Source organism: Neopsephotus bourkii, unplaced genomic scaffold, assembly GCF_033783945.1.
Source record: "Neopsephotus bourkii isolate Nb327-2 ecotype Australia unplaced genomic scaffold, CSIRO-AGI_Nbou_v1 NB_1332, whole genome shotgun sequence".
Taxonomy (NCBI): Eukaryota; Metazoa; Chordata; class Aves; order Psittaciformes; family Psittacidae; genus Neopsephotus; species Neopsephotus bourkii.
In genome coordinates this window covers 5,249-18,334 of record NW_026901812.1, presented here as the reverse complement: position 1 = coordinate 18,334, position 13,086 = coordinate 5,249, and the positions used below count along the sequence as shown (strand labels likewise).

The window sequence follows — 13,086 nt, the reverse complement described above, 5'->3', positions numbered from 1 at the left end:
CACCCCAAAACGACCTTCCCCCCCCCCAAAAGGGATGGATAAGGGGGGGTCCCACCTCCAGGCTCAGCCATTCCTATGGGGGTCCCCTGGGTGCCCCCCCCCACCCCATAGGAGGAAGAGGAGGGGACCTAGGCGGATGTAAAGGGGGGGGGAGCCCCCCCTATGATGACGTCATTAAGGGGAGGGGGAGTTTTGGGGTGAAAATGGGGGGAAAAGGGGTTTTGGGGGGGTCTAAAGGGGGTTTTGGGGTAAGAAACATCATTTTGGGAGATTTAAACCCACTTCCGGGGTATTAAACTTGCAGTTTTGGGGTGAATAAGCTTCTTTTGGGGGTTTTAAATGAATTTTGGGGGCATTTATCCTTATTTTAGGTGTGTAGATCTTTATTTTAGGTTTATTCAGCCTTATTTTAGGGTGATTTGTCCTTATTTGAGGCTGATTTATCCTTGTTTTACTTATTTTAGGGGAATAGCAACTTCTTTGGGGGCTTAAATACCGTTTTGGGGGGAATTAGTCTCATTTTCGGGGGGTTTCAACCCCTATTTTGGGGATAAAACCCCTATTTTGGGGATAAAAACCCTATTTGGGGAGGTTTAAATCCCTATTTTGGGGGTTTAAATCCCTATTTTGGGGGTTTAAATCCCATTTTTGTGGGTTTAAATCACTATTTTGGGGGTTTAAAACCCATTTTGGGGAGTTTAAATCCCTATTTTTGGGTTAAAACCCCTATTTGGGGGATAAAAACCCTATTTTGTGGGTTTAAATCGCTATTTTGGGGGTTTAAATCCCTATTTTGGGGGTTTAATACCCTTTTTTGGGGGTTAAAATCCCTATTTTGGGGGTTAAAAACCCTTTTGGGGTGGTTCAAATCCCTATTTTAGGGGTTTAAATCTCTCTTTTGGGGTTAAAAACCGTATTTTGGGGATTAAAATCCCTATTTTGGGGTGCAAGGCCTACTTTGGGGGTTTAAACCCCTATTTCTGGGTTAAAAACCCTATTTTGGGGGTGTTTAAATCTCTATTTTGGGGGTTAAATCTCAATTTGGGGGTTTAAAAACCCTGATTTGGGGTTAAAAACCCTCTTTTGGTGGGTTTAAAACCCCATTTGGGGGTTCAAATCCCTATTTTGGGGGGTTTAAATCCGTATTTTGTTGTAAAAACCCCTATTTTGGGAGTTTTAAACCCAATTTGGGGTCAAAACACCTATTTTGGGGGCTTTTTAGGCCTATTTTAAGCATTTATAGCCATTTTCTTGAGGGGAGCTGATTTTTTGGGGTGGTATCTTTATATTTGGGGGGCACCTCTTTTGTTTTGGGTGCTTTAGTCCCTATTTTAGGGCACAAACCCCTTATTTTGGGGCACAAACCCCTTATTTTGGGGCCTAAATTCCCTGTTTTAGGGCATTAAATCCCTGGTTTGGGGCCTTAAACCCTTTTAAGGTAAAACCTGAGGGTTTTGAGGGTTTTTTCATCATTTGGCCTTCATTTTTGGGGCTAAACCACCTCTTTTGGATACTTTTACCCTTATTTTGGGGCTGGTTATCCTGATTTGGGTGGGTTCAACCCTTGGGGGGGGGGGTGTTAATCAAACAACAGCCACAACCAAGCTTATTTCGGGGGGTTACCCCCCCATTTTGGGGCTGAAAACCACAATTCGGGGCGATAAATCCCTCGCTTTTGACGTAAATCCCTCCCTTTTGGGTTCAAACCCCTTATTTTTGGGGCACCTTTCTTACCTTAATGACGGGGGGGGGGGCGTCTCTCTCAATCGGGGCTTCTTTAGAGCACCTAAAGCAAGGCGTGAGGTAAACGGGGTGACCCCAACATCCTCTTAACCCCCCCCCATAGACCCCAAAGGACCGCGGCCCCCCCCACAACCCCGCGGCCTACCTGGGCCTACCCCCCCCAAATGAGGCCTACGACCCCCAAGTGAGTCCTAGGACCCCCCAAGTGAGGCCGGGACCCCCCCCCAACCCCATCTTCCCCCCTCACGAACCCCCCCAAACCCCCGTCCCCCCTCACCTCACGCCCACCCGGAGCCCGTTGCTAAGGGAAATGGCGGCGTCGCTAAGGGCGAGCCCCGCGGTTGCCACGGGCGACGGCGCGGTTGCCAAGGAGACGGGGAGGAGGGAGGGGAGGCTCTTCCGGCTTCCCCGCCGAGGCCACGCCCCTCGCCGCGCCCCGCAGCCAATCGGAGCGCGTTGCTAGGCAGATTAAGGCGCCATTTTGTGAGGCGAGCCGAGCGCCGCTCCCCACAGCCCCCCCCCTCCATTTTAACGGTAAATAATGATAAAATTCCAGCTAATAAACGCCTAACACACCTATAAAATAGCGAATAAACGCCAATAATGCAGGCATTTTCCTTCTAAGAATCGCCATAAAGGGCAATTCCTCCTCATTAATTCCCATTAATAAAGCGAGATCGCTTTCTAACGCTAATAAGTGCTTCTAATAATTAATAGAAACCTAATGATGTACAATAGAAACGAATCATTTCTAATAGAAACCTGTTAATTCCTCATGTAAACCCCGTTATTTCTAATATTATAATAATAATAATCTTTATTATTGATAAAATAACGATATATCATTGTTTTAGTGCTATTAATGAAAATATCGCGATAAAACAGGGAGATTAATGGTAATTAAACAATTATTTAACACTGTTAACGATAATAATGCTAATAAACGGTACTAATAACGCAAACACTAATACCGATGCTAATATTAATACTAAAACCAGAATAAGAGCAAGAAAAGAGACTAATGGAGCTAATAATAGTTATTTTCGTACCCAAATAATCGGCTAATAAGTAGAAATAATAGATTAATACGCTAAAAGAATAGGGAATAAAGGAGCGGGGTCATAGGAGGACCGGATAATGGGTCTAAATCCGGCGAATTGGTGAGTATTACCCCTAAAAAACAGCGATTCCCATCAAATAAAGCGAAAAACAGCAATTAATACCGTTAATAATCAACAAAACCCCGTCGATTTATGGCAATTATTAGCATTAATCGAGCCCAATTAATAGCGCTAATAGCGATCACCCAGGAGCGACGGTCCCGTCCGCGCCGGCCCCTTTTTGGGGCCAAACCCGCCCGTTTTGGGGTTTTCCCGCGCAGCTGCTGCTGCCAAAATTAACCACGAAGGGCCCCGAAACCCCAAAAAGGGCCTTTTTCAGCCCAAAAATAGGCCCCGGCTGCGGCTTTCGGCCCCTTGGTCCCAGCACCTGCTCTCGGCACCTGAGTTTCGGGGGCAGGACAAGCGTGAACCCCCCCATTAGGGCTAATAATGGAGTCTATTAGGGCTAATAACGGCCCCCGGCCCCCTAACTGAGAGCTAATAACGGGGGTCATTAGGGCTAATAATGGAGTCTATTAGGGCTAATAACGGCCCCCAGCCCCCTAACTGAGAGCTAATAACGGGGGTCATTAGGGCTAATAATGGAGTCTATTAGGGCTAATAACGGCCCCCGGCCCCCTAACTGAGAGCTAATAACGGGGGTCATTAGGGCTAATAATGGAGTCTATTAGGGCTAATAATGGCCCCCGGCCCCCTAACTGAGAGCTAATAACGGGGGTCATTAGGGCTAATAATGGAGTCTATTAGGGCTAATAACGGCCCCCGGCCCCCTAACTGAGAGCTAATAACGGGGGTCATTAGGGCTAATAATGGAGTCTATTAGGGCTAATAACGGCCCCCGGCCCCCTAACTGAGAGCTAATAACGGGGGTCATTAGGGCTAATAATGGATCTAAGGGCTAATAACCCAGCCTAATGAGAGCTAATGGGGGTCATTAGGGCTAATAATGGAGTCTATTAGGGCTAATAACGGCCCCCGGCCCCCTAACTGAGAGCTAATAACGGGGGTCATTAGGGCTAATAATTGAGTTCGTTAGGTTTAGGGTGCGATTTATCCCCCATGCCCACCGAATTAGGGCTGATTATTGAGCCTATTAGGGCTAATAATTGGCTTTATCTGGTTCCCAAGTACATTCGTCCCCCAACCCCGCTAAACTGGGGGCAATAATTAAGCCTATTAGGGCTAATAATTAACTTTATTAGGCTTGTCATTCGTTCTCCACTGAATTAGGGCTAATTATTAAGCCTATTAGGGCTAATAGTTAAGTGTATTAGGCTAATGATTCGATTTATCCACCATTCCCACCGTAGTAGGGCCAATAAATAAAACCATTAGGGGTTGTTATTACATTTATCCCTCACCCACACTCCATTAGCGCCAATAATTAAGTCCATTAGGGCTAATAATTAACATTTTTAGGCTAATAATTCCGTTTATCCCTCATTACCACTGTATTAGGGCTAATAAATACGAGCATTATGGCCTATGGTTAATTCGTCCCCCATCCCCGCTATATTAGGGGTAATGATTAAGCCTATTAAGCCTAATGATTGACTTTATTAGGCTAATAATTCTATTTATCCCCCATTTTTGCTGTATTAGGGCTAATAAAGAGAAACATTAGGGCTTATAATAAATTCATCCCCCATCCCCGCCATATTAGGGCTAGTAATTAATCCTATTAGGCCTAATAATTAGCATTATTAGGCTAATAATTCGATGTATTCTCCATCCCTGCTATGTTACGGTTGATAATTAAACCTATGGTGGTTATGGTGATGGTTATGGTGCTGATTATGGTGATTATGATGGTTATGGGGGTTATGGTGCTGGTTATGGTGGGTATGGTGCTGGTTATGATGGTTATGGTGGTTCTGATGGTTATGGGGGTTATGGTGGTTATGGTGCTGGCTATGTGTACACCATCAGCACCACCATAACCAGTACCACCAGTACCACCAGCACCACCACCAGCACTCTTCCCACAGTAGTAAGTGCCCGTGTCCTGCTCCGTGAGGCCGCTCATCTGCAGCGTGACCGTGCCCTGGGGGTTGTCCCTGCTGATGCTGGCTCTGCCCTTCACCGATGGCGCGTACCAGGTGCTACCTCCATTGCTGTTAATGCCAGCGACGAACTGGAGCCCCTGCCCCGGTGCTTGGCGCATCCATCCCATGCCGTAGGAGCCGAAGGGGAAGCCCGAGGCCTTGCACAGGAGCCTCATGGAGCCCCCGGGCCTTTGGAGGCCGCCGCCGCTCTCCTCCAGCGTCACGGCCGCCCGCAGGGCTGCGAAGGGACAAGGAGGAGGCATTGAGGGCACGGGGACCAATCACAACCCTGCCCGCATCCCCGCGGACCAATCAGATCCCTGCCCGCATCCCCATGGACCAATCCCATCCCCATCCCCATCAGCATGGACCAATCCCATCCCCATCCCCATCAGCATGGACCAATCCCATCCCCATCCGCATCAGCATCATCATGGACCAATCCCATCCCCATCCCTATCAGCATCCCCATGGACCAGTCCCATCCCCATCCCCATCCACATGGACCAATCCCATCCCCATCCCCATCAGCATGGACCAATCCCAACCCCGTCAGCATCCCCATGGACCAATCCCAACCCCAACCCCATCCCCATCAGCATCACCATAGACCAATCCCACCCCCATCATCATCAATGGGTCCAGGTCCTACCTGGGGGGGAGGGTGGCTCCGTGGATGTGGGGAAGGGCCCATAGGGAGCCAATGGGGGCTGTTGGGGGGGAACCTGTGGAGGTTTGGGTCCATGGATGGAGATTGGGGTCAATGGATGAGGATTGGGGTCCATGGATGGAGATTGGGGTCCATGGATGGAGATTGGGGTCCATGGATGAGGATTGGGGTCCATGGATGAGGATTGGGGTCCATGGATGAGGATTGGGGTCCATGGATGGAGATTGGGGTCTATGGATGGAGATTGGGGTCCATGGATGGAGATTGGGGTCCATGGATGGAGATTGGGGTCCATGGATGGAGATTGGGGTCCATGGATGAGGATTTGGGCTTCCCCTTTGGCTCCTACGCCATGGCCTGGATGCGCCAAGCACCGGGGCAGGGGCTCCAATGGGTCGCTACCATTAACAGCAATGGAGGTGGCACCGGCTATGGGGCAGGGGTGTGGGGCAGAGCCAGCATCAGCAGGGACAACCCCCAGGGCACGGTCACGCTGCAGATGAGCGGCCTCACGGAGCAGGACACGGGCACTTACTACTGTGGGAAGAGTGCTGGTGGTACTGGTGGTACTGGTGGTACTGGTTATGGTGGTTATGGTGCCCCATACCAGGTGCTACCACCATTGCTGTTAATGCCAGCGACGTACTCGAGCCCCTGCCCAGGTGCTTGGCGCATCCATCCCATGCCGTAGTTGCCGAAGGGGAAGCCCGAGGCCTTGCACAGGAGCCTCATGGAGCCCCCGGGCCTTTGGAGGCCCAATCACAACCGCAGCAGCATCCCCACGGACCAATCAGATCCCTGCCCGCATCCCCATGGACCAATCAATCACAACCCTCCTGTCCCCATCCCCATCAATGGGTCCGGGTCCTACCTGGGGGTGAGGGTGGCTCTGTGGATGTGGGGAAGGGCCCATAGGGAGACAATGGGGACTGGTTGGGGGAAACCTATGGAGGTTTGGGTCCATGGATGGAGATTGGGGTCCATGGATGAGGATTGGGGTCCATGGATGGAGATTGGGGTCCATGGATGGAGATTGGGGTCCATGGATGGAGATTGGGGTCCATGGATGAAGATTTGGGGTCAATTCATGAAGATTTGGGTCCATGGATGAAGATTTGGGTCAATTCATGAAGATTTGGGTCAATGGATGAAGATTTGGGTCCATGGATGCAGATTTGGGTCCATGGATGAAGATTTGGGGTCAAAGGATGAAGATTTGGGTCAATGGATGAAGATTTGGGTCCATGGATGAAGATTTGGGTCCATGGATGAAGATTTGGGGTCAAAGGATGAAGATTTGGGTCCATGGATGGAGATTTGGGTCAATTCATGAAGATTTGGGTCAATTCATGAAGATTTGGGTCCATGGATGAAGATTTGGGTCAATGGATGCAGATTTGGGGTCAATTCATTTAGATTTGGGTCCATGATGAGGGCCCTGCACTGATTGCAATTAAGGGTCCCTATTAATTAATGCATTAACGAAGGCAGCCTCAGGCTCTATATTAAGGCTTGTTGTGACCCACACCACCCCCCATAGGGCCCCATGGGGCCTCCCCATTCGTCCTTTAATGAAGGAAGCAGCTGCCACGAAGCCCCATGGGGCCCCCATTAATTAATTAATTAATTAATTAATTAATTAATTGACCCATATAAAAGGCATCGCAATCATAAACAGCTGCGATTCAAATGTCATGTGTCAAAGGGTCAGATATAAATTAATATCGGATTAGTATTGATATCAATTAATCGGGAATTTAATGAGAGTAAATAATGTATTTAATTAATGAGTGTAAATAGATTAATAAATAGAATTAATGAGAGGAAATGGATTAATGTATCTGCTCAATGAGTGTAAATACATGAAGTTTCTATTAATCAACCGTGTATTATTAAGCATTAAACATTGTTAATAATGATTAAACGTTGGTAATAATAGTAATTGGTATGTCTTAATAATGGTTAATAAACGGGAATTAATTAATTATGTTATTAAAAATAGATTAAGGGGATAAAAAGCAATATAGGATCGAATTAAATGTATAAATATTTGAGGCAAACATAGGGATTTTTGTAAAATACAAATACTGAATCAATCAATATATAAAATTATCTAATTAATTAATTAATTAGGAGTTTATTAAGACCCATTTCCCAAAACTCCCTGAAATTCCCATTAAACCATTAAAACTGGTGAATAAATCACTATTAATTGATAGCTAGTTTGATAGCTAGATTGATCATTGCTAGATTAAGGAGTTGTGATTAATTAATGAATTAATCCGCAATTAATACCGCATCGATAGCACAATCCATTAATTAATCGGCAATTAATCCCACATCCAGATCACAATTAATTAATGAATCCACAATTAATCCCTTGTTGCTATCTCAATCGATTAATTAATCTGCCGTTAATTCAACGTCGAGATCGTAATCAATTAATTAATTAATTAATATGCCATTAATTCCCTGGCGTTATAACTGTCAATTAATTAATTCACCCTCAATCGATTCCATGTCGTGATCACAGTCGATTAATGAATCTGCAATTAATTGCATGCCCATAGCATAATGAATTAATTAATTAATCTGCTGTCGGCTCCACATTGCTATCACGATTAATTCACTAATTAAACTGCAATTAATCCCATGTCGATACCACAATTAATTAATTAATTAATCTGCCATCGGCTCCATATTGCTATCACGATTAATTAACTAATTAAACTGCAATTAATTCCACATCACAATCACAATTAATTAATTAATTCATTAATTAAACTGCCATTAGTTCTGTGTGGACACCACAAATCATTAATTAATTAATTTCCCATTAATTCCACGCTGCTATCACCGTTAATCCATTAATCTACCATTAATTCCATGTGGATTTCCCAATTAATCAATTAACGAATTGATACTTCCATACCCGGTCCCAATTCATTGATTAATCAATGTGCCATCAACCCCATGCCTATTTCCCAATCGATTCCAATCCCAATTAATGGATTAATCAATGTGCCATCAACCCCATGCCTATTTCCCCATCAATCAATTAATTAATCCACCATTAATCCCACATGTAATTAAACGATTAATCACCCCCCCCATTAATCCCACCCCATTACCCCACAACCCCGCCCCCTTTCTTAACCCCCCCTCCCCCTATGCAAACCCCATTCCCTTCATAACCAGTGCTCCCCATCACCACCACCACCACCACCACCATGGCCTTCCCCATCCTCCTCCTCCTCCTGCTGGCCTCCATCCCAGGTAACACCCATCGACGGCGACTGGCTTGCGATTGGTCCGCGGGGATGCGGGCAGGGATCTGATTGGTCCGCGGGGATGCGGGCGGGGTTGTGATTGGTCCCCGTGTTCTCAATGCCTCCTCCTTGTCCCTTCGCAGCCCTGCGGGCGGCCGTGACGCTGGAGGAGAGCGGCGGCGGCCTCCAAAGGCCCGGGGGCTCCATGAGGCTCCTGTGCAAGGCCTCGGGCTTCCCCTTCCCCTCCCACCCCATGGCTTGGATGCGCCAAGCACCGGGGCGGGGGCTCCAATGGGTCGCTACCATTGACCCCAATGGGGGTGGCACCGGCTATGGGGCAGGGGTGTGGGGCAGGGCCTCCATCAGCAGGGACAACCCCCATGGCACGGTCACGCTGCGGCTGAGCGGGCTCACGGAGCGGGATGCGGGCACTTACTACTGTGGGAAGGGTGGGCACGGTGGGGATGGGGTACGGGGGGCCCCGGCATTAATGGGGGGGTGCTGGAGCGTGGTGCCTGGGGGGGGGGGGGGGGGAGGGGAAATGGGGTGGGGGGGGCAGTGGGTGATGATGGGGACCCATTGGAGGGGGGTCAAGACCCATTGGAGGGGGTTCAAGATCCATTGGGTGGAGATGGGGAGCTTTTATCCCCATTTCCCCTCCTTTTATCCCCATTTCCCCTCCTTTTATCCCCATTTCCCCTCCTTTTATCCCCATTTCCCCACCTTTTATCCCCATTTCCCCTCTTTTATCCCCATTTTCCCCCTTTTATCCCCATTTCCCACCTTTTATCCCCATTTTCCCCCTTTTATCCCCATTTCCCATCTTTTATCCCCATTTCCCACCTTTTATCCCCATTTCCCCACCTTTTATCCCCATTTTCCCCATTTTATCCCCATTTCCCCCCTCAATCCTTATCTTCATCCCTTTCCAGATGCCCTCCTCCTCCTCCCCATGCTTCTGATGGAGAAACGGGTTAAAACCTCCATCCGGACCTAAAACAAGAGGGATTTTGGGGCTAAAAACCCCATTTTCTGCCCATTTTGGGCAGCTTTGGACCCTTTGGATGCGCTTGAGGGTGAGCTCGGCCCCATAGAGGGGGATATTGTCCCAGTCTGTACCACTGTGGGTGCTGGTACTGGTTGGGGTGCTGGTGCTAATCACAGTGGTGCACACCATGACAAAAATCGGCCCTTTTTGCCCCAAATTTTTGCCCATTTTTGCCCCTTTTTGCCCCAAATCAAACCCAATTTCTCCCCTTCCTCTCTAATTCCCCACCAAACCCATGCCTTTTTTGCCCTTTTTCCCCTTTTTAGCCACTTTTAACCACCAAAATGCTGATATTTCACTCCCACCCCCCTTTTTCACCCCAAAATTGTCATTTTCTTGCAGTTTAAACCCATTTCTGCCTTAATTTCAGGGTTATTTTCCAAGTTTTGGCCAATTTTCCACATTTTGGCCAATTTTCCGTCCAATATCCTCTTAACTGTCCCATTTTTGCCCTTTCCCCCCCCCAAATTTTGCCCTTTTTTCCCCGTTTAATTTATGCCTCATGACCAAAAATATGAAGTTTTGTCTTATTTCGATCGATTTTACCCCCATTTTGGGGCTTATTTCACCTTTTTATTCCAATTTTTAGGGGGAAAACCACTAAAATCTCGATTCTTTGGAGCATGAGGTGGGAAAACTTCAAATTCACCATAAAATTCTCACGTTTTGGACCAAATTTGACGATTTTGGCATCCGGAACAGCCGGAATTTCGTTCTTTTTGGTCTTTTTTTAGTGAAAATCGGCCCGAATTGGTTAAAATGGAGGTTTTAGCCCCAAAATGAGGCAGGGGAGGGGTTTTTGTCTGGGGGGGCACTGGTTTCCTATCATTGGGGTACTGCTGGTTGGATCGACTCCTGGGGCCAGGGCACCGTCGTCACCGTCTCCTCCGGTAAGTCCTCGTCCCACCACCCCAGTTTGACCAATTTTGCCCTTTTTCACCCCAAATTTCACCCGGGGGGGGGGGGGAATGTTCATTTTGGGGTGAAAAAGTCCGGTTTTGGGTGTTTTTTGGAGGGAAAGGGTGATTCGAGGGGCCAAAAAGTCCGTTTTGAGGTGGTTTTGGCCGGGAAATAGGCATTTTGGGCTGAAAATGGCCATTTTGGGGGTGTTTTAAGAAGGGAAAATTGATGTGGAGGTGATTCAGTGGCAGATTTAGGGTAAAAAATGTCGATTTTGGAGTGTTTTTTAGGTGAAAAATCAATTTGGAGACGATTTAAGGGTCAAAAATGGGCTAAAAAGTCCATTTTTAGGGTCTTTTTCAGGAGAAAAACCGTTTTGGAAGTGATTTAATGGTCAAAAATGGGCTAAAAAGTCCACTTTTAGGGTCTTTTTTAGGAGAAAAATGATTTGGAGGTGATTTAATGGTCAAAAACAGGCTAAAAATCCGCTTTTAAGGTCTTTTTTTAGGAGAAAAAATGATTTGGAGGCGATTTAAAGGTCAAAAACAGGATAAAAAATCCATTTTTAGGGTCTTTTTGGGGAGAAAACTCATCCAGAGGTGATTTAATGGCAGATTTGGGCCATAAAAGGTTATTTTTAGGGTATTTCCTTTTTTTTGTGGAAAAAAAACAGAACTGAGGGCAATTTGTTGGCAAAAATGTCCCAAACCCCCAGATTTTAGTGGTTTTTTTGGGGGGGGGGGAATGAAATTTGGGGTCAAAAAGGCAGAATTTGGTTGAAAAAGGAGAAATTCATATTATAGATAGATTTTTGATCAGAAACGAGCCAATCTCTCCATTTTTGGGTCGTTTTGGGGGTAAATTCGCTGTTAAAGCCCCACTCCCTCCTTTTTTAGCCCAGATTTGCTTTAAAACGGGGGATTTGGGGCCATTATGAATTATATCCCAGTTTTCCCCTCTTTTTACCCAAATTTCCCCATTCTTCTGCTTATTAATGAATTTTCCATCGTTTTATTGCATTTCTGAACGGATTCTAACAGGGAATTGGGAGTTTTGGGGCAGCAAAGTGAGGTTTTAAGGGGAAATCCTCAAATCAGGCGATTTTCCCCCGAAAAAACCCAATTCTTGCCCAAAATCGGGGCGAAATGAAGTTATTGGAGGGGTTTTAGGGCAAATTCTGGGTAATTTGGGGCTGTTTGATGGATTTAATGTTATTTTTAATGATGGGGAAATATACATATGATATAATATATAATATATATTTAGATGTAGATTAAATAGAGGTGGAAATGCAGTGACAAAAACGGGGTCAAAATTTAGGTTAAAAAAGGGGAAATTAGGTAAAAATGAGATTTAAACTGATATAAAATCGGGTAGATAAAGGCTACAGATGAAAATAGATAGAAAACAGGTAGGAAAATGGGTTAAAATCGATGAAATAGGTTAAAATGTGTGAAACTACACAAACTGATGGAAATTGAGAAAAAGGGGTGAAATGGGTCGAAAATTCGGTAGAAAATGGATGAAACGGAACAAAAACAGAGGGAAAACAGGAAAATGGGTGAAAAAATGGAAAATTCGGTAAAAAAAGGATAAAATAGGTAGAAAAATGGGTATAAAATGGACATCAAACCTAGATTAAAATGGATCTGAAATTGATAAAAAATGGACATAAAGATTGATTGAAATAGGTAAAACTGGTTGAAAATGGGTTAAAACTGACTGAAAACGGGTTAAAACTGACTGAAAACGGGTTAAAACTGACTGAAAACGGGTTAAAACTGATTGAAAAGGGTCAAAACAGATGGAAAATGGGTTAAAACTGATGGAAAATGGGTTAAAACTGATGGAAAATGGGTTAAAACTGATTGAAACGGGTTAAAACTGATGGAAAAGGGTTTGAAAATTGACAGAAAAGAGAAAATGTGTGAAATATTGACGGAATAATAGTTGAAAATAGGAAATAGGTAAAATTTATAGAGAGAAATAGGAACTAGGTAAGAATAATGTAGAAAAATGGGTCAAAATCAGGTTGAATTGGAGAAAAAGGCTTGAAAATGCTGAAATTTGGGTAAAACGAGGTGAAAACCAGAAATATATTAAATATTGATGTAAAAAAAGAGCATGTTTTAATGTCAGGGCTTGAAATTCGAACTAAACCCCAAAATCGTGCTTTTTGCCCCAAAACGGTGCTCAAACGAGACAAAACCACCCCGATTTTTGCACTTTTTTGGCCACAAAGATAAAAAAGGTGTAAAAATATAAAGAAATAGGATTAAAAGTTGGGTTT

At 45.5% G+C, this 13,086-nt stretch overlaps 2 gene segments (V, D, J or C); one reads left to right on the top strand and one right to left on the bottom strand.

Annotated features, from left to right (window-relative positions):
• Nucleotides 1-4,572: 4,572 nt before the first annotated feature.
• Nucleotides 4,573-5,179, bottom strand: LOC133219243 (immunoglobulin heavy variable 3-64D-like). The segment is given in 1 exon segment: nt 4,573-5,179. A coding segment is annotated over 1 exon segment (600 nt).
• A 3,616-nt stretch (nt 5,180-8,795) lies between these two features.
• Nucleotides 8,796-9,845, top strand: LOC133219242 (immunoglobulin heavy variable 3-23-like). The segment is given in 3 exon segments: nt 8,796-8,855; nt 8,992-9,306; nt 9,781-9,845. Coding segments are annotated over 3 exon segments (426 nt in total).
• Nucleotides 9,846-13,086: the final 3,241 nt, after the last annotated feature.